Below are 27,045 nucleotides of genomic sequence, written 5' to 3' on the forward strand. Positions count from 1 at the left end.
TTACCGCTATAAAATTTAACACACATAGGGATGCAAATTCCAGGAATAGCATACAAAAACTTGTTAAAACGAACTAGAATGGCACACCATGTAACTAATTTAGAGAAATAAACCAAAGTAGCTGACCAGAAAAAAAAACCAATGGTAGGTTACCCATTTACACCACCCCAAAAGATACACCACAACCATTTGCATCGAACACGAGTACACGACTCATGCAAACTTCAGTTCTGTAGAATCATTATTCATGTGCGACAACATTTTTGTCAAGAGTTTTACGACAATTTTGTACATTCTCTTGGGGCCTTGGTACCGAATGAGGGGCCAGGGTTCGGTTAAATTTACAAGCACGTTACTGGTCTATCACCAGCATTAACCACACGAATGTTCCGCAAAAGAATGAGAAAAGGGAATAATTGTGAAGTGATCACAGGTTTCACGAACAAAACTGCATGAGGTTGCTTATTTCTTCTGAAACTGACCAAGAACCATGGCCTAGACGTGAATGACAAGGTACTGGTAAAACTTGTCCAGCAAACAAGGTGATAAAATGAAGGGAAGGGTCATGTACTCCTCATTTTGAGCGGAACTTGCCACTGACCGACTCATAAGTAGGCATATTCAGAACTGCAGAATGCAAGAGACAGGTCAGAAACATTGTAGTTGATATCACACAATGTAAGGCGACTAGCTGCCGCTTACCGTTTCCATGAGATGCCATTGTCAATGGGGATGAAATGATCTTTTCAGCAACAGACGTTATATCTTTCATAGTAACACCATCTACAGCCTTGAGAAGGTGCTCAGCAGGTTTCCTGCAGGGGTTTATGAAGCCAAGATTAGGTGGACCAGTGAGCATGATACAGAAGTAACAAAATAGAAAAGCATCAATAGTTGAATATATCTTTCATTGACTATACATGATAATAGCATCCATGAACATAATATCTACAATATGAGCAGCAAACATTTGATATATGCCCCCACTCTGAAGCAATATCTGACAGCATCCTGTTGTGACCTCTAAGGGAATAGAATCACATGTAGCAGGTGAAATTATCACAGCACCATAACACTCAAAACATATTACCTTTCACCAAATGCCAAAACTTGGCGCCCCATGTCCTCTGTTAGCGATGCCTATGAGTTCCAATTATTTGAGCGAGCCATCAGCAGTCACAGAAATGTACGATATTGTTTTTTTAAAAGAGAAATATTCAAAAGATTCCTATATACCTGTGATTCCAAATTTGCCAGTATCGCATATTTAGCTGAGGCTTTAGCGCGGTCCAGTTGGCTTTGGTCAACTGTAATGAGAACAAAATGAAGTTCCAGGCAAGCAAATAATCTAACTAACAGGAGCCAACAACCAAGATAGGATAGTTGAGATACCTTGTCCAGGAGTTGCAAGGGAAGTGAGCTCTCTGGCTGCTAGGTCAATAGCTTTAGGAACAAATGATGCATCCTGATTATGAGATAACACTTTGTGATGATTTGTAACTACAGAACATTATGATTATTTCTGTAACAATTGTTTTTACTGCTCCAATGAGTTTTCTATGTGATGCCATAAGCAATAGCAATGGTTTGAGTTTTCACACACAAAAAAGATAGATATATGTACACATGTAACAAGTTTTAAGTGATCATTTCCTCCCAAGAGGTACACATGATTACATGATATTTGCATAAAATGGCGGCATTATGCATGACTAGCAAGCTTGTGTAAGTGAATATAATACTTACAGTAGATGTATGGATTCCAAAGATGCCAGTATTACTGTGAACATCCTTGAAAGCAGAGATTGACTTGATCTGATCAAATTCATTTACGAGGCGGTCTGCACAAAGCGCACCTCAAATTCAGCGACTGGTATGATCCCACTAGTTATATAAAGACAAGCAACATAAATACATTCTGACTGCTTCGATTTGTCAGATTAACTTTGTTCTTCATAGTGCTTCACACTATGGCAATTTGGCAAAGATCTTATCTAGATGAAATGAACATAAAAAGAACAGTTATGGAGCAATCAGAATTAGAACTAAGTCTTCAGTGCACTTGTGGAAGACAGTATCAGAGGAATAATACTTCTCCAACAGTGCGAAAGTCAAACACCAAATTTTACAATGCATGTTGTTTTGTCCTATAAGATCTTGGTAAAGAATGACTAATTCAGGGTGAGTGATATCAATATAGCACAAACTGGGAGCAAATCCACTTTGAATTATTAATCAGCCAGAGTGTTGAACAACTCCAGTCCCATAATACTGATTTCACCATCTATCCAAGTCTCCAAATGCAACCACAGCTTATCAAAAGAATACGTAGTATCTAGCATGCTAAAGGGTAGAATATAAACATCTGTTCTAGTACTTACTTAGACGTGAATGTAACCCCTTTCCTTGCCTTCCCCAAGAAAACTTGCCACCACCACCCAGAAGTGCCTGCGAAAGATGTAGAACTCTTAGTTAACAAAACGTTCAAGTGGCACGCCTTGTTTACTAAAATAGTGAATCTCTCAACAAACTGTCTAATGAACCTGAAGAACTGATACAGTGACGCAATCTTTTTCTTTGAGCCAACCACTTGGGACCTCGAATGCCAATGCAACGTCTGTGCTCTATTTTGCACAAAAGAAGTGAATGATAGAAATCTAGGTGTTAGCGTGTTAAGTAAGTGACTTGATGAATGAACCAAATCCTAATGCTTACCGATGAATCTGCACTTCTTCTGTATTCTCCACCAATGTAGGTTGATTTTGGCCTTGTTGTTCCAGATACACTGGGAATGTCAGACAGAAGGGGTTCGGCAATAGATACCAATTCATCATGATCAACGCCTGATGCAGCTAGAACAATTCGGGAAGCAGTGTAGTTCTCCTGATACCCATGCATGCAACAAAAGGTACAAATAACACGTCAACAAGGATTACCAGGACATAAAGAACACTAAACAAATTCTAGAGACGAATCTCACAGTTATAAATTGTTCCAGGACATCTGCATTCAATCTGCTAACTGAATATTCTGGCACAATTAGTGGATTTGCTAAAGCACCAGAATAGCCAGTAGAATGAAGAGCCTCCAAAAGAAAATTTTCAGGAAAACTTGATGATTTTGCAAGCTCTGCCTGTAGCCTCAAAATCTGAAAAGGAAACATGTCACTGTATCAGCAAAGAACTTGATCCATTAATCTAAAACAGACATGTGGAAGGGGAGGACAACAAGATGAATTACCTGTTCCTTGACCTCCCAATCAAGAAAAGCAGGGTTGCGTACACAATCAATAAGCACCTCAACCATTTCAGGCATGTAAGTCTTCAGGGCTCCGTAAGTGTAGCTCATCATCTCACGGCTAGCAGATGCTTTGGCACTGCCACCTATTGCCTCAATTTCACGCACAACCCGCAACTCACTCCTGTTGGCAGTGGTTGTGAAGGCCATTGTCTTCAACAGTTGACTGGCGCCTGTTGTTTCAGGTGCTTCATATACAGAACCACAATCAACATAAACTCCAACAGAACAAGATGATCCCTGAATAGGAAATGGAAAACACACTATTATAGTCAGCTGCTGATGAGTGCATGGATGGAATGAGTAACCATATAAAAATAAACACGACATACCGCAGATGTCTCAGAGGCTATTTTAACACCATTGGGAAGTGTTGTGACTCTTGTTTTGCCAGCCTCCACATGGTCAGGCAGCGGAGGAGGAATAGTCACTCCTGGAAGTGTGAAATCTGGAGGAGGTATTTCATTTGAACGCGCACCAGTCAACCAGGTCCAGAAGCCACCCGAAGACCTCTGTGCAACACTTGTGCTGGCACACCTAATTGCAGCATTCATCATTTGAGCATTTGCCCCATGCCTCTGAAATAGAAGGAAAGAACATATATTACAGTTCAGTGGTCAAAGCCATAAACCTTTCATACAAACAAACCCAAGAAAAGCGTGTTTATTATTACAGTAAAAGCCGCTCGCAGAGCAATACCAAGCAATACTCTTGGTGTGAGGAATCGGAATGACAGTTTTCTACATTCTCACATAAAAAAAGGGTTGTCTACATAAAAAGGGAAATTTGGATCCATACCATTAAAAGATCACCACTTTGGATCCATACCATTACTATCTCACTTACATGTGGGTCCACATGAGTCAATGACATGTGGGGTCCATGGTATATATCTAAAGTTTGGATCTTTTAATGGTATAGATCCAATTGTTCCACATAAAAATCGTGCTCTATCTTCTGCCTATAAACAGACGTGGAAACTAGTATCATAAGTGGCTATGAATGATTGAATGAAATGAAACACTCTTCAACATCACACCGCTTGTTAACTAACACAAAACATCACAAGGGTTTCAAACGCATGCACTGAACAAAATGAATGCAGCATAATCATGTGATCGGACAACCTCGTCCCCAATTCAACAGACAATAAGACAGGACAAACAGTTCAAACAATGATCGGCACTTGCAACGCCAGAAATACCCATCAGCTCAGCTCCCAGGCTGACGCATCAAGCTCGGGCGCGTTCGGACGACGGGAAGGTCCCGACAAGAGGGATCCGCCGTATCGCGACGCGACCGCAAGCGACGCCGCTGCGGATCGGCGAATCGCGCCCAGATCTACCCGAAATGGAAGGAGCCAAGGTCAATGCAAGGGTAGGGTTCCAGGCGTGGGCGGCTCACCTTGAGGGCGCCGAGCCCGGAGGCGACTCGGTACATGGTCGCCGGTTGCTGCGGCCGAGTGACTCGATGGAGTCGTCGCCGACGGCGCGGAGGAGCCGGGGATGGTCGGATGAAAAAACCAGGAAGGAGATGGCGACAGGCCGTGAGACAAGTGGACGGCAACGAATCGAGCTCTCACACTGCTGCAAAAGGATGTGTCCGTGTGTGCATATCAAGCGAGAGAGGCCGAGCATGTGTGGCCGGCCCACTCACTTTGGGCCTAATGACGTGGCCCATGTAGGCCCAGTTATGTTAGTTCTGCTGGGCCTACCGGCCATCATATCACGCGTGATTCGTGAAACCGCCGCGCCGTGCACGGCTGCACGCCGAGATGGGGCGAGGCGATCGCCGGCGCCGCTTGCTGGCTCCACCGTATTCGGCGCTGGTGGCGAGGCGAGGGCTTGATCACAGCGTGCGAGAGGACGGTCGCGGTTCTCTAGGCGCAGCGACTGATGCCAATCGCTGCCGGGAGCGGGGTTGGCGCCGAGCAGGTTAGTTGTTTGGTAGATTGCTGATTAGGTATTTCGTAGCCTGTTTTGCGCATCCGCTCTCAGCATATCGGCTTTCTGGCAGAAAGTTTCTGCAACTTGTTATGTATATCGTTAATCTCGCTGCATTCGCTTATGTGTTTGGCGCGGGGAGTAGATTGTCTCAATTCCACCACAGAGAAGTGGAGAAATTCCTTCCGCTGGTTCTCATTCAGCGAGTGCCAAACTGCAAATAGGTGAAGGTGAAAATTAAAATACGCTACGCATGGGAGCATAGCTTCGATCACCTGCTCGATGAAATGCCGGCATCAGTTCATAAATAGCAGTTGCAGCGTTGCAACTGGCTTGCATTTTTTTCCCCCGGACCCCCCATGAAGATTTGCTCGCACAAGGCTGTCAGATAGTCCATTGTGCTTTTGTTGGGCTGTTTCTGTACGCGTTGGACATCGGCATGCATGATGACATGGGCCAGGTCGCCACGGAAAAAACGAGATTTGGGCGGAGAGTTTGGTGCGCCGAGTAGGGTTGGTATATGCAGGTGATTGGTCGTTGTGCAGCGTAGGTACAGGGTCGTTGGTTGTTTGAATCGTACTTCGTGAGCAGTTAGTGCTGTTGATCGGTTCAGGATCTCGTATCTGGTAGAAGGCACGGATGAGGCATGCAGACTCTTCGAGGCCTCATGCATGGTAGACTGGTAGACGTCTGTAGCTAAAGACAGACTGGTATGGTTTTACTGAACTTGAAAAGGTTGTTAGCTAGCTAATCAATCGATGTTAGTTTCGTAGAGAGTCAACGCAAATCACCTTTGCCAATGGTCAATTGTATACTCCGAAGTCCAAACACACACCTTTTATCACATAAGTTGTGTTTGGTTGGATGTATAAGAAGGAATGAAAAGTGGCGAGCATAGTTTCTATATTGTTTTTGACGAGAGTCACGTGGGGGTGAGGTAAACACCGAAGTATTTTTTTGGTGACGGTGTGATAAAAAAAATTGAGGGCACGATGTCACCTCCGTCTCATTCTACTTTGACCTCAACAAACACGTCCTTACAGTACGTCATATGTCTGTCAAAACGGTGCCCAGTTGAGACGGTGCTGTTCATTTTCACTCTGAGCTTCCATGAATTGCTCACCCTTTTGCTAACAGTATTGGAACCCAGGGGCCAGTGATCTTCATTTAGCTGTTATGTTAATTATCTGAAACATTTCATACACTCCTTTTTTTGTCGTCTGAATCTTAACATATAACTGTACCTTGAAGAAACCCAGCTGAGCACAACCAGTTGTAAGGGGGGAAAAAGAAAGAAAGAAGCTGATGACACACCCAATGGCTTGATCAAACATTTCATATTCCCCAGTTTTTAGAACTCAGATCCACAACATTGCATTTACATACACCTGGGAAAACAGATGTAATCGTTTATGACGGGCAGAATGGGCGGCATCATTAAACTAACTTCCTCTGCATTTCCTCGTGCATGTATGTTATGTAATGTTGCTTCTTCCCATAAAGCCGCAGCTGTTTCAGTTTGATCATCTAATGATTGTTGCCACCCCTTTTTGTCCGGCAGGCATACATACGCTTAAAATAAAATAACCATCAAGGGAAGGCAAGGAAGAAGCATGTGCACGTTGAAGCTCGTGCCTCACTGCCTGATGATGGTGAAACGCCCTCATGGCGCATGGGAGGGGGGCCCCTGTAGTGCTGTCTGCCCAAGTGCCGAGCACGACCAGAGCAGGTGCGGACAGCAGCACGCATGGTGTTTTGATCACACACGACACACGGCCTCGGCGTCCCGTCCCGCCTGCCTGCACCTAATCCATATTCTATCCGCTGTCGTATTCGCGTGGCATGCAGGCTAGCCGGCCGGTCGGCCGGTGAGCAACTGTAAAACCCGCGACGCGCCAACACTCGGTTCCTGGAGCTGATGGCCGTTCTCGTCTTCCTGGCGATCGCCCTGGTTAGGTTAGGCGCACATCTCTTGTCGCGGGGAATGTGTCGAGAGGTTTGATAACCCGACCGAGCTCTGTTTGACCGATCTTGCTATGTGTTTGTGTGTGTCTGTGCGCGCAGAGAAAGCTGTGCGGGATCGATGGACCGTTGAACGGAGGCGCGTCTGCTCTGCCGCATGTATTATATTGATTCAGGTGGACGGTCGGGTTTCAGAGAGACTGCTGCTCAAGTCTTTTTACGTGGGACTGTGGGAGTGCAGCTGCTGCATCCATCGATCGCAGCGCTAGGTTCTCCAGGTACCTCAACTTCACTCTTCACTCGCACTAACTCATATCCGTGCATATTTAAACTTCACTTAACGAACCAACGGTGCAAAACAGTGTTTTAAATAATTATATACGTGAACTGCTGGATATGGATATGATCTAAGAGCCTAAACTGCAGAACAGTAAAATGCACGAGCACATGCACATACGTTCTGGCGTTCTGCCAACTGTAACTAATAATCCTGCACCCGTACTTTGTTAGCCCTTTCTGGGGTGTTGCTTTCAGCAGAGACAGGGCAAAAAACACACACTACGGTTTTACAGCACACTCATGGCATTAGGATACGTATTTGCTGCGACTTGAGCATCAGCGTTTGCGCGCCCACCAAGCAAATGGGATGGCAAATTATTGCACGGGTGGCGACGGATCCGTCGGTTGGCCAGAACCGCGACTCCAAGTGTGTATTGTATGTACGCACGGTCCTACACACCGGTACGCAGACCTCTCCTCGACCGGCCCCCCCTGCTGGCGTGCATAGTCAAACGTGAGCCCTTGCTGATTACTAGTACTAGCCTGAGCATTTATGAGCCCGGCCCGAACGAGGTGGCACTGCTGTATCACTGTGTGTGTGTGTGTGTCTTGACAGACGACAACGAGAGGGGGCATTAAGTTAACACGATCGAGGCAGATGAGAGAGATGATGACGGCGACGGCGCGCGGAACGATCGCCGCCGCCGGCGGGATGCGGCTCCGCCGTCCGATGGCCGCGCCCGCGCGCGCGCGCCCCTCTTCCCGCGAGACGTCGTGTCGGCGTTGGGAGGGGTTGTCAGGTCATAAAGGCCTGGTTTGCCCGCCCATGAGAGGCACAATGCAACGCACGGGGAGGTGGACTGGTCGACGACATCGCTTGGATTGCCCTGCCTACCTTGGCTTGGCTTTATACTCTTGTTTTTATAATAATATTATATAAGAAGAAAAACCTTCATATCCTCGTCGTCACGGGATTGGATGGAGTGAGGCAGAAGGGAAGAGAAGGCCAGCAGCAGCAGCAGGGCCGGGACCTGCTACTGGTGTCCAAGCGTTGTTGTTGAACAACCCAAGCAAGCAGCTCGGCCCTTTCGCGCCTTCTCGGACGCCGACGACGACGCCGTGGCGGTCGCGCCACTCCCACCCGGGGACAAGCCAAGCCCACTTAAGCTAGACCTTAGGCATATGATAGCTGTCCGTCCTCTGCGAGTGGAGCCCGGGGCGGGCCACACCACCAGCCCTCCCTGCGGCTGGTCTGGTCAGGTTCATGCTCTCTTCTGCCGTCTGGGGTTTCCATACATGACAGTTGACAGCAACGGGGTCGGAGGGAGCCACAGGGATAGCTGAACCTGAGACTGTGTTCAGCGGTTATCACTAAATTTCTCCCCCTATATCCCACTCACATGCCACGTCAGCGTTCTCTTCCCTCCTATATCTTCATCCTGTACAACGGTTCCCCCTAAATCCTTCCCCTATACCCCACTATAATCATAAAATATCATTTTTCATCTCTATTCACCATCTATTATCAATTTTTTCCCAACTAATAAATACTTCTGTGCACAGAAACCGAGGCAAGAGGAGTGCTTGTGGTACCTCTTCATCTAGCGTGCACAACACCCACCCGCTACTACTGTAGTAGCCGTAGGGGGCACCGTTGAAGAAGTAGAGGGAGTACTGGCGCCGTCACAGGGAGGGGAGAGGCCACCGTTGATTCGTTGAAGCCAGTCTGAACGGTGGTGCCTGGACAAGTAGCGCCTGGGCCCCAGCTGCTCAGACTTCGGACAACCAGTGGATCGTGATCTGTGCCTTGTGCGTTCAATGCTACTGGTGGTAGCAATAGCATTGAAGCAAACGTCACGCAGGCAGAGAACGCGAGGCTGCGCTGTTACTCACGTTTTCCTTTTCTTGTGCTACTTCTGAACATCAGAATCAGTGCTCCGTTAGAAGTGCACTCTTGTCCGTACGATGGCATCTAGCTGATCACATTTCATCGTCAGTAATTATCACTAGATCCACTTGGTTTTCTAAATATCCATCCACTGCACTTAAAAAAAATACTTGCATTAGCCACTTAGTACAGGTTTGCATCTAGAATACATAAAGGAACCCCCTAGATCAGCATCAAAATTTTTATTGTCCACCTATATCTATATCGTTTTGAAAAATAATATAGTATATATATCCCTTTAATTTTACATGTAAAAGTCACGCACATCTACCATTAGACACGATAATAAGAAGTAACCCTTTTGTTTGTTTCTAGATTACCTACGTCTAAATTCTAAAATGTAATATAAACAAGAACCTTTAATCTGTATCTACGTTGCCCACTTCCTGGGTTGTCATAAAAACAAACTAAAATAACTTTCGAATCTATGTCTAGATATCCGTATAATAATCTAATGCAAAATATATATATATTAGTGATATATGTTTGCATATCGCACACTTTTGCCAACGTTAAAAATGGAAGTGAGACAGATGCTATGTGCTATATGCTGTAGTCGTAGACCAAGCACACAGATGGTGGATTGTCATCCGTGGATTGAGTTACAATTACTAGTGTTGAAGCAAAACTCATCTTTTTGTGTGTTATTTTATATCATCAGAATCAGCGGCCTGCAGTTAGAAGTGCACCCTTGTCCGGGATCTAATTGATGACATTCATGTGAACTCCTATTCATAAGATTATCAACGAAGTTCCTTATTATCCAGAAAAAAAAAGGCATGCCAGATTTTTTTTCCCTCTATCCACCAAAACTCCACACATGTCACCGGGACAGCCAGACGGAGACGTGGCAAGATTCTCTTTGGCAGTATTGCTTGCTCGTGGCTTCTATCATCTGCCATGCGCCTGTGCCACAACTTTGGTAAGATAGGCAAAAATGCATAATTTAGGCCTAACCCTCTATGGAAGCACTCTTTGTGTGCCTTGGTGCCAGAAAAACTATACTCCCTCCGGTGTCCTATTAGTTGTCGTTTAGGACATAGACACAGTCTCTAAAATATAACTTTGATCAATATTTCTTGTTAAAATACAAATAAACTCTTAGTATATTTATACTTTTATAAAAGTACATGTTAAGACAAATCAGAGCATATAAACATAGGGATTCAAAACTAAATAATAAAATAGTTATTTGTAGTTAAAATTTTATAAGTTTGATTTAAAGCTTCTCCAAAACAGACAACTAATATATAGTACACTGCCACTTTTATCCTCGGGCTATTCTAGCTCATTACAATGTGTTTTAGTGTTCAAAGCTTACCTATCTAAAAGTTCATGAATTTTGGATGTTTGTACGTAGAAGCTTATATACGGTTGCTCTTTTTTCCAGGCATGCGCATATTATTTTTTATGTGCTCTACCCTCTATATACCCACCAGCTTGTAGTACTACCAGTATTCGAGCTGTTGGGGTCCATCAAGTGTTGTACTGCTCCATTTGCCTTGGGTAGGAAGCAAGCTCTGGGATTCACCCCTCTATCTGTCCAGCTCCAGCATCACGCACTCTCATGGCAAAAAGGACCATCATTTGAGCACAAGGGCCTCCTCCATATGCCCATGTGAGACCTCTTATCTCTGCTATATCTTTGCTCCTGCAATTTGCAAACTTCATTATTGTGCAGTGGAAAGAAATCTCCCCTTTCCATCATCCCATGCAATGCAAGCTAGAAGGGGGGGGGGGGGGGGGGGGATAACAATAATGACACAAATTTTTTCCATGACGAATGCTCAAATAGTCACATGTTTGCTTTATGTGAACCGTGATTATTAGGCTTTACATTGTACACTGGATAACCTAGGCGGTTTACTCGTCGCTGATGCCGGATACTCAGAAATATTGCTTGTTTGATATACTGCATGCAGGCTAATGCTGCTACCTTGAGCCTACTGGCTAGATAGTACTAGTAGATACAGTCTCTCTCTCCGCGTGGGAGTGAGTGCAGTGCAGGGTGTGGAATCTGCAGTAACAGCTGTGGTGAGTGGTGTGGTGTGGTGAGGCAGCAGTACTTCCTCATATGCCTTTTGCTTTTGCTTGTTCTAGCTTGCCAGCCAGACAGTTCCTGAGCTTTGAAAGTCTGAAAGCCCAATTAAAAAAAAACACTTGCGGCAACAGTAAACGTCCAAGGCAAAGGTGCATACCGCGGCACGATCTTACCTTACGGGCAGTTTAATTGTATTTAATCAAGCAACGAAAGGTGTCCATGTCTTGTGTTGTGCTCAAGCGAGAGCGAGAGAGATAGAGAGAGGGGGCTTGTTGGGAAGAGAAGAGAGAGGGGCCCTTTAACTTTTCCTCAAGGCCGGGCTATAGGGGTGTGTGGGCTTCAGTTAAAGTAGGCAGGAATTCTGCTCGCTTGTATTAAACCGGTGAAAGCAGCTGCCTGCCTGCCTCGATTTTTTTTATATGTGCCCCCTCTCTCCCTCACTGCTCTCGCTCTCTCCTTTGCACTGCTCCTCCGACTTGCTCTTCGGTTTGCTTCTCTTGCCTTGGTTCCCTTGCTTTGTTGTTTCGATCCGAATCCATCTCGTGTTCTTGCTGAATTTCGCTTGATGACCATATATATATATGCTTGTTTGATTTTTATTTCTTTGCAGCGCAGCAAGACGGAGAAACAAGAACCATCCCTCCCCCTACCGCTGCTACTCATGCACGCGCGCACTGCCTCCTGGTGCCGCCGCGTATGATCCAGACATGAATAGGGCGCACAGCAGCAGCTCCAAGCTCATCAACGAGAAGCTCGTGGAACACCGGATCTCCACTGCGAAGCACTGCCCCCACTGCGGCGAGAAAATCGACAGCAAACCGGTATGTAGTATTAAGTATGTGTCAACTGTCAAGTTGGCAATTTCGTTTTGCCTTTGTATATATCTTGTGCACACAGTTATGCACCTCCTCAGCCAGCATGAGACCTGGTGGTGGTGCAACTTGTTTTGATGGGATTAATTGCTGTAACTGCAAGAAGGATTGGGTGGGGCTGCCGGCAGGCGTCAAGTTCGATCCAACTGACCAGGAGCTGATCGAGCACCTCGAGGCGAAAGTGAAGGATGAAGGCTCGAGATCTCACCCTCTCATCGACGAGTTCATACCCACAATAGATGGGGAGGACGGCATATGTTACACCCACCCCGAGAAACTTCCAGGTGAGCGATGAGGGAGCTCTACTATCTAATAAGATAGGCTTGAGCAGAAACATTTCTGAACCATATATATACTTATATAGACATATTCCTTGCTTTTCGAGCTTTGCTTTTCATGGAGTGATGTATTGTATGTCGGGATTGTTTCGCCATATGAATTACTCCTATGTGCTTGTGTGGTTTGGATTTGGGATATGGCACATATTCCCTTGTTCTCGATGTGTGCTCTTCCCTCTATTCCTAGTGTTCTCTACATGTGCTCTTGGGTAGGAGTATATGCAAAGAGAATTATTGTTTATGGAAAGTTGTGCCTATCCTGATCTACCTCTCTCTCATCTGTGTCATGATGGTAAGATGCTTCTGAAGTTTCCAAATAGGTTTCTTTCCTTTCTTTCTCCTATCTTTTTTCCCCAGAGGTTTGTTGCATCTTTCAAGAAACATTGGCCACCCACCCAGCTACCAGGTTCTAACACAGTTCTTGCGTCTATATGCCTTGCATGTGCTAATGAAGGGACGATGATAATATTGATCAGGTGTGACGAGGGATGGCCTAAGCAAGCACTTCTTCCACCGGCCGTCCAAGGCCTACACGACGGGCACGAGGAAGAGGAGGAAGATACAGACGGAGTGCGACGTCCACAAGGGGGAGACGAGGTGGCACAAGACCGGCAAGACGCGGCCGGTGATGGTGAACGGCCGGCAGAAGGGGTGCAAGAAGATATTGGTGCTGTACACCAACTTCGGCAAGCACCGCAAGCCGGAGAAGACGAACTGGGTCATGCACCAGTACCACCTCGGCGACCTAGAAGAGGAGAAGGAGGGGGAGCTGGTGGTGTGCAAGATCTTCTACCAGACGCAACCCAGGCAGTGCAGCTGGTCCTCCGACCGGGGCGCCGCCGCCACTGCCTTGGCAGCAACGGCGGCAGCGGCGGCGGCGCAGGAGCAGCATAGGAGGGATAGTGGCAGTGGCAGCTGCTCGTCTAGGGACCACGAGGTGTCAGCCACATCGTTCCCAGCCGGATACACAGTCACCACGGCCGTCGAGATGCAGCAGCATATGAAGCAGCCTGCGGACCATTTCAGCTTCGCGCCTTTCAGGAAAACCTTCGACCAGGAGGTAACAGCGTAACCACCGTTCTTCTTCATTAGCTGATCAGTTGTAAGTGCATATATATATGACCGGTGCAGTTGTCTGTTCTTTGAGAGGACCTGGCCGTGGCCAGGATAGAGTCAAAGTGTGTATGTGAAACTGTTGCCGGCCGGCCGGTTAGGTTGGGGAGAGCATGCATCATACAGATCTGTTCCCATGCACAGCACACATGCAAGCATGCTTCTGCTTTATGTTTTCCTTTATTTTTCTTTTGGTATATGGATATATTTACTTTCCGTTTGATTAGATGAGCTTCCTACCTTGTTGCATATATGTGCATGGTTGTCTTGGTAGCTTACCAAATGTAGTAGGACGTGCCAATCTAAAACAAAAGATGAGCTACATCACAGAGTAGTATGGACCCTTTTAAGTAGTTCGAGTCTCACATCATTTTACTCATATTGCAAGCAACCCTAGGAACCATCCAGGTCCAGGCATCCACCCACCGTGAAAGCAAAAACTACCAATAAATTTCCTTTGAATAATTATTGGTGCGTCTTATTCCCTTATTCACGTAAAAAAATAGAGCGCAGTTAATTATGTAGATAGAAATAATTGTGTGTGTGTATTCTGACCGCTAATGAGATGAATACGCGTGTTTGTACGGAGCAGGTTGGTATAGGTGGTGATCAGGTGCCATCTAATCAGCTTGGACGTTCAGAGCCGCATCATGCCGGCCTGGGGCAGCAGCCACACGGCCCGGTGCTCGCGACGAAGACGGCTGTGCCTGCTACAGCTTTCCTGATCAGTAGGCCATCGAACCCTGTCTCGACTATAGTGCCACCTGCAATGCAGCACGCATCAGTTGTTCTCGATCATGATCAGTTCCATGTGCCAGCAATCCTTCTCCATCACCATGACAAATTTCAGGTGACTAATTCGTATTGGCTTTTTTTTATTTGTTTTATGCATTTGCGAGAAAAAAAAGATGGTTTGCATGTTGGGTTTGTAATTGGATTCTGCGCACAGGAATGGCCAAATGACTTGCATGCATGTTTTCTTAGTTAGTGTGTCTTGGACAGCATCTCCTAGAGTCTTTCTAATTTTCACTCTCTAAATAATTATTTGGAAGTCATTTGTATAAAAGTTATTTGCTATTTCTTTTTGCTCTTCAACATTTTTTTTCTAAATATTGTTTGCAATGTATAGAGTTATTGTCGTTTTTTATCTTTTGGTATTGAGAAATCCAGAATATAAGTCATATTTGGACAACCATGTAAAATTATTGTTAGGGCTAGTTTGGAAACTCCATTTTTCCAACGGATCCTTATTTTCTCTTGGGAAAATGAACTAATTTCCGTTGGGAAAATAGGGTTATCAAACTAAGTTTTAGAGTTTTTTTCTAAAATATATATATTCCTATGAATTTGAAAAAAAAATATAGGCTCTTAAAGTTGCTCTTAGTTAGTTGCTGTATCTTTTTACATCTGACCTTCTTCCCACTCAAGGGTTTTCAAAATAGTTAAAACACATGTTACAAGTCACCTTTTGCATTCTTTAGATGAATGGTAGCACATAATGCTTATTCTTCTTTTCTTTCCTTTTTTAGAAAAATATGTTTTGTTACGAAAATGGAAAACGTTAAGACCCTTTGAGTGGCTATCTTTGCTTTCTTTGTCTACACAATCCTAGCTAGCACAATATTTTTTTCTGATAGAAAAAATAGTAGTATTATTGTCCTATACAAAGTTTCTAGAGATAATTTTGGTACACAACAACCATCAATGTTTTATTACGGCGGATCGTGTATAAATTACTAAAATCCTTTCAATTTAAAATTTGCACTACTTTTTACAGTTACATTTGCAATAAATCACAAAATTACACGCATATGTGTATTTAATAATTCTCACTCGTGCAGTCGTGCTCTTTAGTACTGAAATCACATTTCTGCATCATGCATATATACCTAGAAAATGTATACCTGAATGGTACATTAAAATAGATCTATTCATGAAGAATGTTCACATTTCCTGATTTACATGTTTCACTCCCACACATACATTTGTAATTCAGTCCATGGTGTTTTTTGTTTGAAGATATTGATGCAACACCAATTACTTCAGTAGCATATCCTTAGAGATTTCATTTGATTTAAATCGACAGAGCTTATAAAGAAAAAACTGTTGTTCCATATGGCCATATACTCTTTCCAATAGTTCCTTTAACTTTTAGCTAGCTAGCTTCATTCTTTACTAAAACACTGCTTTAATTTTTTTACAAGAACACTGCTTTAGTTATTGTTCCATTTCAACATTATTATAACAAAGAACATGCACCAACAGCCACAACAAAAGCTTGACCGCAGATCTGCCGGCTTGGAAGAACTGATAATGGGCTGCACGTCGTCCACAAGCACAAAAGGAGTAAGCTGTCTTTCAGTTCTTTTAAACCATTTACATATGGCAGTAGTAGGATCAACATCACAACAACATATGATTAGCATTAGTCTCTTATATATGTCTGGATAATTTAGAATGTCTGCAGACATCAGCATCATACTATGTTACTTTAAAATTTTCTCCCCTCCATCCAAAAAATTGATCTTTGTATAACGTGTGGGCAGCGAGACCAAATAGTGTGCATTCATATTATATTGATTATTTTGTATGTATAGGCAGCAAAGCTGCATGTTCTCGTAGCCTCTTTGTCGTTCTAGCATTCTGAAACTAGCCCTCACCATGACAGCCTTTTCCTCCATTTGCTGGTTCCCTATTTATATTGGTTATTTATTTGAGGTGCTTTTACAGCATGCATACCATGCATACCAGAGAGAGAGAGAGAGGAGAAAGAGAGAGAGGACAGTAGACTGTATGTGTGTGTGTGTGTGTGTGTGTGTGAGAGAGAGAGAGAGAGAGAGAGAGAGAGAGAGAGAGAGAGAGAGAGAGAGAGAGAGAGAGAGAGAGAGAGAGAGAGAGAGATCTATAGACTATAGTACTCACAGTGAGTAGAAGAAACATCATGAATATATGCAAACTAGGACCACCGTTTGCTTTGCTTTTCGGTGCCAAAGGAGAGACCAAAGACCAGAGTAAAAACAAGACCATACTTTCCTTGCTTTCATGACCATATACGTGAAACGAGAGCTTTTTCTCCGTGTCGATAGCCCCTCCTCTCTTTTCAGACTATAAGAGTTTTTTACTGTTATCTCTTCAGAAAAAGTACCAAGGAAAAGGGGGCAATATTATTTGTGTCTTCTCTTGAACCCTCTTTTTATGAGTGGGTTCACACGAAAACCATGCATGCACATGCATGCTCTCTCTCATGTTGTTACAGTCTCCCGGGATAGTCGCGTCAAGATATCAGTTGTAGACACACACACACACACACCAAAGAACACTCTGATGATGATTAGAAAGTCTAACAGCTAGCTATATTGCATGTTTTTCATCAACCTGCTCGCGTCTGGATCGTTAATACATATATCACGAAATCAAAACGCCTTCTATAGAAGTCCTCCTTCATCACTTCTTTTTAGTTTTCACACTGTCTTTACATTGCAGGTGCGGAAAATAGTGTGGTACCTCAATGTAGCAAACTGTTGATTTTATCTCGCATGGAGGCTTTAAGCAAGGCCAACGTACTTTTAACAGTACAAAATTGCTTGTATCTTGTTGAACTTAACAGTTAGAAAATACACTACTGCTAGGCTCATGCCGATCTTGATCATTACATGTACATATGTTGCATTATATTATTCACTGCGAGCTATATATATGTCTCCTGCTCTCTCTTTCAAACGATATACACCTTTTGCACTTGTTCAACCGTTGCACTCCACTGAAACCGTACTAGAAGTTTCTTTTTGACCGCCCTTTTTTCCCTATTCTATTGCAGGATGCTTCCATTGCTCACCCCCAAGAGACAGAATGGCCTTACACGTACTGGCCACCTGACAACCAAGATCATCATGGGTAGTAGCAACAGGGACCTGGTAAATAGTGGCGATGTGAATGCTGAAGGAACACTAACCGCAACCACTTTCACTGGAATGGTTTTTGTCTGCTTGAATATGCAGCGTTGCTTTCTTGGAGAATGTACACCTACAATAGTGGGGAAAGAACAGAGAAAAAAAACGTATCTCTGTAGATCTCCCTCAATAAAGAAATGAGGATAAAACTAGTTAACAGTGTGAGCTCTCCAAGACAGAAGAGACAAAATGGCCAACGAAAAGAGAAGGGGGAAAGACCGATGGGAGGAAAGGTACTGTGTGTGCTGACATTGAAGGGATCATGTGTGGACAGTTTAGATGTATTAGAACACCTTAATCAAGTATAACTATAATCAGTTTACGGTTTATCACAGTTTTTTATTCGTGCTACCTGTTAGTGGCATTGTTTGCATGTACATTAACCCTTTTAATTTCTTTTAGTTTCTAAATTGATGCTGATTTTCCTTTGGTTAGTTCATGCTAATATGCATCACGAAGAAATAAAGTTAGTAAGAAGCTCATAATTCCTTCCTTTTTTTAGCACAAACATTGTTTATTTATTGTTTTATTGTTATTGTTGATGTAGGTTTTTTGCAAGTAGAATACAAGATATACTGTTCAAGGAATAAGTTGATTCATATGATCATTGTTAAACACATAGAGATATTTAAAGAAATAATATCATAACATAAGTGAAGAATAGGATTGATGCAATGGTGAGAAGCCTTGCTAGTGAGCTAAGATCCTGGGTTCGATATAGCCTCTCTACAAAATGCAGGGATAAAGCTTGCCTCGATTATTCCTTTCTATTGCTAGAACCGAGTCTGACTTTTTTTTTTCTTTTTACTATCATAACATAATTATATTAAACATATTTGCATGCTACTATGTGGAGTTGACTACTATGTGTATATTAGTTTATGTTTTCTTCATATAAATCATGTAACAAAACAATATAAGTTTTAATTGATTTGTAATTAGATCATTTATCATCATTTGATTCATATCATGTGCTTAGATGCACAATAAAAGCGACCATAGCTATGATGGACTGCAACGGGAAAAAGGATAAATTGGAGTGGATTAAATATAGAACTGAATTTTCTTATGTAAATGAAGTGTTTCCTAAAACCTTGTCTTCTACAAAATAAAGAGATGTGACATGGAAACAACGTCATGTCTCTTTTTAATGTTGTCACTATGTAATGTCTATTATTTATACATAATATATACTCCCTCCATACTAAAATAGTATTCGGTTTAGCTCTTGATTTTTATGTCTATATTCAACTAGATGATGATAAATGTACATACACATATACGAACATATACATTAAGTATTGTATGAATTCACTAAAAAGCCAAAAACGAATTTTATTTTAGGATAGAGGGAGTATTATGTTGTTGTTGCAAACATTCAACATATTTCTACATTTAGTCTATGTGAACGAAGCATTTTCCACATATTGTGCCTTTTCCTCAAAGTCCTTATTCTAAATTATGGAAGAGGAACTTTGTGGACGATGGGTGAATTTTTGATACGCTGCAAAATATGTTAGTGTGGTGGTTTTTCAAATATATAATAGAAAGATTCAAATTCACATCAAGTTTGTAGCAGAGAAATGATTCAAAAACAATTTTCAATGATGAGAAACATGTAGCGCACACTTGGGTGATCGATCCCAGCCACTATAGCCCGCTAATTTGTACAACCATGTTATGGCGGCTGAGGTGAACCACTTTTGTGCTGCTATAGTTCGCTATTTAAAACATTGATTGATTAAAAACATGACATTATTGATTTTTAGTCTTTGAAGTGTGGCTTGACCACAAAATTTTTTATTAAGATAGTTATAATTCCTAAAAAGTCTAAAGTATTATTTCAGCATAAATCACTACCGACTTTTTTACACTCGGTGAAGCCTTTGTCGAGTGTTACACTCCACAAAAACATTCAGCAAACAAGTTCTTTGCCGAGTATTTTTGTTTGTCGAGTGTTTTTTGTTTGACACACTCTTTTTCTAGTGCCCGAAAAAAATACGTTTAGCAAATTAATTGGCACTCGGCAAAGAGCCGAATTCGATATTGAATATACTACCCATGTCATGTCTACACATCTCCAAACTATATATTTTGAGAGCTATCAGTGGTGAGAGTTTCAAAAGTAAAAGGTTATTGGGTTTTAGTCAAAGCTATCGTCATTTACATTGGTGACTAGAATAATAGATTTTCCACTCCAATGACAGGACATTGCCTTATAATTAGAAGTAAGTTCTATCAAGTGTTTATTGACAATTTGTCACCAAAAAGCGTGCAATTTTGTATGAATAAATAATATGTGTAATACTATATAATACTCCGTAATAATGTATGGACATAGTAGTGTCAGTCCATCAAAATTAATTCGGTATACATGGAACGCATAAACATATATCTTTCCTAGATAGATAGTTGTTACTATATATATCTTTGCTTAGCGTATCTAGTCACATAATAAAAGCTATCTTGAGAAGCCAAAACAATTAGACGGAGAGGAATATTTATTACTCCGTATTAGACTAGCAAATGGAGATGCTGAGATCCAACCATATGATTCATCTGTATGTTATTCCCATCCGCAGGTAAGAACAAACGGACAGGCGACAGCATTATCATCATATACATATTCTTCATTTATTTCATTAATTAGACAATGGAGATTCTTGGCTTCATCAGAATATCAGATTTATTATATCGATCATACTGTGGGCGTCGATCCTAGAAGGCTATGACCTAATAACTAGAAGCTATAGATGCCAGGGGGACGATGTGTATTCTTGGAATATGATATCTTTCTCTGACGCAATGCAAAAAAAAAAAAAAAAAAAACTTTGTGTACCATCATCTGCATATATATTATCGTCGAATTTGATTTTGGCAGATCGAGATGTTTATTCTGCACTTTGTCTGATCATATAATGTTTACAAGAGCTAATGGTGGGGTTGTACGTTCTTGGGCATATTGCTACTTTTGTAGTTGCTGCTCAGAATCCTTGTACTACTAAGAGAACATATGCCTTGCCTTTCTTCATAGAACTCTTTACCGATCATCATTATTGAGTACTAGTTAGGTAAAGCCAAGGTTCTCCACGGAGTTATATAAAAAAAATTCTAGTTGTCGTAAGTAAAGTTAATTTTAAAATTTATCCAAAGCTATATATAAAAAAGCACTAGAATTTGTGGAACCCATAATTTTTTATACACCATAAATTATATTATTATGTGTTGTCATAAATTTTCGTGATATTTTCTAAAAAACAGTTTAGTATAAAAAGTTTGACTTAAAATAACTATGTAATTAACTTTATTCAAAGAATAAAGAAGTACATATATGTTGCAGTTCTATATATCCGGGCAGGTTTATTCGTCATCACGGACATTAGCTGATGGAAGCACTCCGAACAGATTCCATATATTCAAGTCTTTTTTTTAATTAGGCCTAGCTAGCTAACATGCATATATTGATTCCATATTACATTACGTTGCAAATAGTAGATATTCGCACCTAGGTGAAAACAAACGTGTCTGTGATATGTCACAGACATATCAACGCAAAACATGTCTGTAATATGTTGGCTTGAGGAAAATATCTCTCACGAAGACACGTACTAGGTGTGATAATGGGATCTAGATTTTACACTATAAAATTTAAATACCAAATTAAATTAAGATCGGGCTCTATTCCTATTCATTTTAAACTAAAATTAATTAAGAGCCATAATTTATTATGAAAAAAATATTTAGATCGTGATCTATTACCAACCCTACACATACCACATACACACCTCACGAAAACAGCTCAAGAAAATTTATTAGGACATGTCTGTAATAAAAGAGTATATCACATATGTATCTTAAAACATGTCTGCCACTTGTAGCTAGGCCTTGGACCAAAAAATGTTATCAATTATGGTGCACCACGGGTCCGTATCAAGTCCTCTTTGTGATCCCTTTCGTCTCCACCTCTCATATGCATCATCCTCCCTTCCCACTACCATCGATCTTCCACATCTGACCTCCCCACTGTTAAACTCACACCTAAACACGTACCCTATCGAAAACATGTGTCTGTAATGGTGTGTCTGTGATAAATTCTTTTTACATATTGTGTATACATGTAGCTTAGTTGTCTGGATGCAAATGATCAACAAGTTTGATCATGTACAACATATTTGTCGTATCTATAGATAGATAGATAGATATAGATTCTGGTCAGGCAGGGGACAGACACAAAGGGGTGGGCAATGGGGGCCATGGCTCACCTCAATTTTAATAAACTCTTGTACCTAGACTTAGATATACAATAAAATAAACAAGGTCGGACTAGATTTTGATAAACTCTTGGCACCACAACGCTACCTGCCCTTGCTATCTCACTGGATTCCACCACGTCGTCGCAACGCGACAATTAATATGGGTGCCGCTTGCCGGCGCCGGCGCATCGTCACCTGCACCTCGATCCCTAGTACCTATCCCCGTTGTCGCCTCACCGTCGCTATCTCGCAGTGGACTCGCCGACTCGCCACACCAATGTGTCAATGCAGCCGCTCTGCCCTATCGTCTCGCCCCGTCAGCCCACCCATTTCCCCTCTCTACACTACAGGAATCACGAACATTCCCGTCGGCCAGTTTAATTCCCGTCGGCCTTTGCTCGGGCCGACGGGAATTAGATAACTCTCGTCGGCTAAAAAGCAGCCGACGGGCCTAAAGTTATCGAGAGTTATCTAATTCCCGTCGGCCCTGATTCTAGCCGACGGGATTTGGATAACTCCCGTCGGCCCAGCCGCCGGCCGACGGGCTTTATTTTAACTCCCGTCGGCCCAGCCGCCAGCCGACGGGAATTAGTTAACTCCCGTCGGCCCTGACGCCAGCCGACGGGGATTAATACTTTATGGGCCGGCGGTCATCCCGCGCGGCTCATTTCCTCTCTGCCTCTCGCCTTCCAAGCCACGCCGCCATTGCCGCCGCCGGAGAAACTGACGCCCCCGACGCCGCCCGCCGCCCACACCCGCCCCGGTCAGCCGCCCCACACCCGCCCCGTCGTCCGCCACCGCCCAAGGAGCGCCGCCCGCCGTGCTGCCCCGGGACCGCCGTCCGCCGCGCCGCCCCGCCCCCGTAGCGCCGCCCGCCGCCCGCCCACGCCCCCGGAGCGCCATCCGCTCCCGGAGCAACGACCGCTGCCCGCCCCCGCCGCCCGCCCCCCGCCTCCGGAGCGCCGTCCGCCGCGCCGCCGGCCCCGGAGCGTCGTCCGCCGCCCGTCCCCGTTGCGCCGCCCGCCCCCGGAGCGTCGCCCGCCGCTCGCCGCCACCAACGCCGTCGTCGCCGCCACGGACCGTTAAGGTATATTATTTTTTGAATTATTTAATGTAAATGCAAGTGTTATTGTTAAATGTGTGTATAAATGTTTATTTTCGTCGGTTTTTTATGGCCGACGGGAGTTAACTTTCATGTGATTAGAGTTAGTTTAGGGTGTGATTAGACTGTAATTAGAGTTAATTTAATATAACATGTGATTAGAGTGTGATTAGAGTTATTTAATATCACATGTGTGCCTTGATGTTAGGTATAAGTATTAATTCTATTATTATAATATATTTAACTTTGCTATTAATTTGTTGAACTTGATGTTATTTATTGAATAGATTTAACTTATCATATTAGGTTGTATGAATGTTTCGCTATTGATAAATTTAATGTTATTTATGTATATATAACTATATATTTATGTATATATATATAGTTATTTATGTATATATATAGTTTTAGTACTTACCTATAGATGTATGTGTTACGTTTAGAAACGTGATATTGTCTCACACACTCTTTACTCGTACACACAGCCGCAATAATGGGTGATAGACGTGATTGGATGTATGAAGGTTTCAAGAAGGGTGGATGTCACACAAGTGAATGGTTTGCCAAGACGCAGATGTTTCTGGACCATGCAGCTGCTTTGTCATAAATAGATAATATTAGATGTCCATGCAATAAATGTAGAAATATGACGAGCCACACCAAGAGGCAGGTCACACTACACCTGTGCTCGCATGGTTTCGTGCCAGGCTATAAGGTCTGGTATCTCCATGGTGAAGATGTTGAACGATCATGTAAATCCAGAGGGTTGTGTACAATGTAAATCCCCGCGAACGCCTATACACGCCTGGTGAGGATGAATATCAAATTGGTCACCTTGAGCAGGTTGATAAGGTGTTTCAAGAAGAATTGTTGCCAACTAGTTTTCATATTGATCCTGCACCGGCATTAGATTCACTAGTTGCAGACGTTAACGACTTAACTTTTCCCGAGAGACGGAGAAGACAACCTGTTAGGAGAAAAGTTACATGGCAACCTCTGCATAGAAGAGAACAAATAGATCCTGATTTTGATGATATTTAACAAGTAAAGTTGTTTTGTTATTTCATTTGTTTCTATTTTTTAAGTATTATGTCATTTTTGATGCACTAATGAATAATTTCTTATTTTTTATGCAGGATGCCGCCAAAATCAAAGAAGTCAGTGAAGGGGCTGTTCAAGGGCCTGGGCCTTTTTCAGGGCAGTTCTTCGAGTAGTAGCAGACGTCGAGAGCTGTTGAGCGCGGTACATGGAGATGAGGTAACATATTTTGTACAAATAAATTTGTTTACATATTTACAAATAAATCTTGAGTTGTATGTACCAGGATGAGCAGCACACTGAGGAGCAGCACATTGAGGAGGAGCAGCACAATGAGGAGGTGGAGCACAATGAGGAGGTGGAGCACGTGACATGGGACCAGGCCGCACAGCATCACCAGCCATGGGACCAGTGGGACCACCAGAGAGAGCAGCAACAGGTGTGGGACCAGTGGGGCCAACAGGGCGAACCGGCTGACAACCCGATGGATGATAGCTCGGGAGGCTCTTCAGCGACACGAACACGTCGTTCAAGAAAAAGCCACTCAGTAAAGCCTCGTCACGCAATAGAGCGAGAGGCTGATAGAACTTTAATCATGCCACATGGAGATCGGTGAGTGTAATATATTAACTTATCTCATATAACTATTATGTCTATTGTTAATGTTTTTGTGTAATGCAGGAATTGGGAGGACCTGTCCTTTGATGGCAAGGGACACCACACTCAGGTTAACCTGACGTTGGGTTCTCTTTGTCGCCTTCACTACCCTGGTATAGTGAAGGTGTCAAACGGTGATACCGAGGATGAGGTGCTCGTCAGTACCTGGGACGAGTACAAGTTTAAAAAGGAACGAAACCACACCGACAGACAGGGACTTGTGCGTAATGACTTTTGGGTATGAATTCTTTATTCTTTTTGTTATGTTTCTTAATATTGTAAATCTATGACTTATACCATTGTATTTGTATTCTTTATGTTGTAGCTTCGATATCGGTTGCCTGACGGAGAGGATTACATGGGGCACGCTGAACGTGTCTTCCAAAACAATGCAAAGAAGCTGGTGAAGGATGCCATATACTATGCGAGAATTCAGGCTACAAACCTGTATTTTCAAAAGCATCCGGAAGAAGCAGGCCCCTTGAATAAAAAGGAAGGGTCCTCAAAGATATATTTGACTGAGGATCAATATCGTGAGGTTAGTATTCAATTTGTTTTACCCTTTATATTTATTGTTGTGATTGATATAATATGTAACATTGTGTGTGTGCAGGTGATGGTTCCATGGATGGCGCCCGTGCCTGATGTGTACTATGCTTGGTGTCGATATTGGGCTTCCGAAGGCTTCCAGAAAGCGTCAGCGCATCACAGACAATGTCGAGGAACCAATCCTAACCACAAGTTTGGCGGTGACGACATGATACGAAAAGCTAAAAGAATGGTAAGTTTGATCTATCTATGTCGATCAGCAAATAATACGATTGCTTATGAATGTTTTTTGTTTATAAAGGAAGCTACGAGTGGCCAAAAGCCTAGTGACATTGAGGTCTACCAGGAGGGCCACAAAGGACCAGACCCGAACAACCCTGACCAGCTCTGCAGCCAGACAGCCACGGATCGCTTGGTGAGTTTTGGCTCAAAAGTTTAAACGTTCAAAGTATATAAATTCCTGCATTTGTAAGGTTGTGAATGATGTATAAGCGGCATATGGGGAGGAGATGGTTTGTCGCCATGGCCCTGACTTCGACTGGCGCCATGAACCGGTGGATCCCTCGGTGGTGTACGCAAGTGGTGGTGGCAAAGCGCATGGACGGTAAGCTCTAACTTATGAAATTATATGGTTGACACTAAATTGATTATACAGTAATCACATTTTTTGAATAATTTACAGATACACACTCTTCGACGGATTCATTGACTCGTCGTCGGTGAGATCTCAGAGGACAAGTTCATCTTCCCGTATCTCATGCTCTCGTCGACCGAACGAGCAGGAGTTGGAGATTATGAGGATGCGTGAAGAGATGAGACAACAACGCGAATTTATGGAGGCTTGCAATGCACATAACCAAGCGATGTATCAAGTGAGTACACATAATCCGAACTCTAAATTATTATATTTTAATACAACATTTTCGGTAGTAACACATATGTGTTTAACAGTTAATGCAGCAACAGGGCATGACATCAAATTTTCCACCGCCACCACAATGGAGTCAATTTGCAAACACACCAGTTCCACCACCACAGTTCACCACCCCTCCGACACATATACCTGCACCTGGAGATAGGGTACGTTTGATAACTCTCTATTAATTTATATACTTGTATACTTTTTTGATATTTGCATTTAACGTGATGATATTTGCTAACTTGCATAGGTTACGCCCGAAGCGGGTGGTAGTGGGTCTGATCCCGCAGCAGGGACTGGATTTGTTGACTCGCTCTTCGCGTTCCCTCCTCCTGGTGGTGGTGGCGGGCTGGCGGCAGCGGTCAAAGCTCTAACCACCCAAGTGGTGGTTATCTCTAAACACTTGAACATGTTTCTTAACTTGTTGACTCTTGGTCGTACTTGAACATATGTCGTACTTATATTTCAATACTATGTCGTACTCATTGACTCGATGTCGTACTTGAACTTATATTTGAAATGTTGGTGGATGTTATGTTTGTAATGCGTGATTTAATTATGAATGCATGTGTTTGTAATGTGGCTGTTATCTGTGATGTATGTTATGTGTGCAGAAACAGTGACCTAATTTAGGTCTGTTTTTGTAGCAGTATAGGGTAATTCTCGTCGGCCCAGTTAATTCCCGTCGGCTATGGTCGAACCGACGGGAATTAAGTAATAACTCCCGTCGGCCACGTAAGGCTGACGGGAATTAATAAATAACTCCCGTCGGCCTAGGGAACCG

The 27,045-nt window shown here is 43.1% G+C and overlaps 2 protein-coding genes and 1 long non-coding RNA gene across 9 annotated transcripts; 2 read left to right on the forward strand and 1 right to left on the reverse strand.

The window, feature by feature from the left end:
• Positions 1–230: 230 nt before the first annotated feature.
• Positions 231–4,868, reverse strand: LOC100284247 (mitochondrial-processing peptidase alpha subunit). The gene is made up of 13 exons (NM_001254778.1): positions 4,702–4,868; positions 3,630–3,875; positions 3,241–3,537; positions 2,981–3,148; positions 2,716–2,883; positions 2,544–2,624; positions 2,382–2,448; positions 1,747–1,841; positions 1,393–1,465; positions 1,237–1,307; positions 1,091–1,140; positions 703–815; positions 231–627 (listed from the first exon to the last, which is right to left on the reverse strand). The coding sequence occupies exons 1-13, from the start codon at positions 4,735–4,737 to the stop codon at positions 575–577; spliced, it is 1,518 nt and encodes a 505-aa protein (NP_001241707.1). The 5' UTR covers positions 4,738–4,868; the 3' UTR covers positions 231–574.
• A 276-nt stretch (positions 4,869–5,144) lies between these two features.
• LOC109944790 (uncharacterized) lies at positions 5,145–9,477 on the forward strand. The gene is made up of 4 exons (XR_002267933.2): positions 5,145–5,231; positions 6,802–7,196; positions 7,305–7,480; positions 9,045–9,477. It is a non-coding gene; the product is annotated as an uncharacterized lncRNA (long non-coding RNA).
• Positions 9,478–11,829: 2,352 nt separating this feature from the next.
• Positions 11,830–18,235, forward strand: LOC100285940 (ANAC075). 7 transcript variants are annotated; one of them, XM_020549805.3, is made up of 7 exons: positions 11,830–11,956; positions 12,086–12,291; positions 12,446–12,626; positions 13,157–13,740; positions 14,386–14,643; positions 16,082–16,139; positions 17,611–18,235. In XM_020549805.3, the coding sequence occupies exons 1-7, from the start codon at positions 11,890–11,892 to the stop codon at positions 17,667–17,669; spliced, it is 1,413 nt and encodes a 470-aa protein (XP_020405394.1). In that variant the 5' UTR covers positions 11,830–11,889; the 3' UTR covers positions 17,670–18,235. The 7 variants fall into 7 exon arrangements, with proteins under 7 accessions (XP_020405394.1, XP_035821821.1, XP_020405392.1 ...); XM_035965928.1 differs by having other exon boundaries at positions 11,841–11,956; positions 12,449–12,626; XM_020549803.3 differs by having other exon boundaries at positions 11,854–11,956; positions 16,059–16,139.
• The last annotated feature ends 8,810 nt before the right edge of the window (positions 18,236–27,045 follow it).

Source organism: Zea mays, chromosome 3 (genome assembly GCF_902167145.1).
Source record: "Zea mays cultivar B73 chromosome 3, Zm-B73-REFERENCE-NAM-5.0, whole genome shotgun sequence".
Taxonomy (NCBI): Eukaryota; Viridiplantae; Streptophyta; class Magnoliopsida; order Poales; family Poaceae; genus Zea; species Zea mays.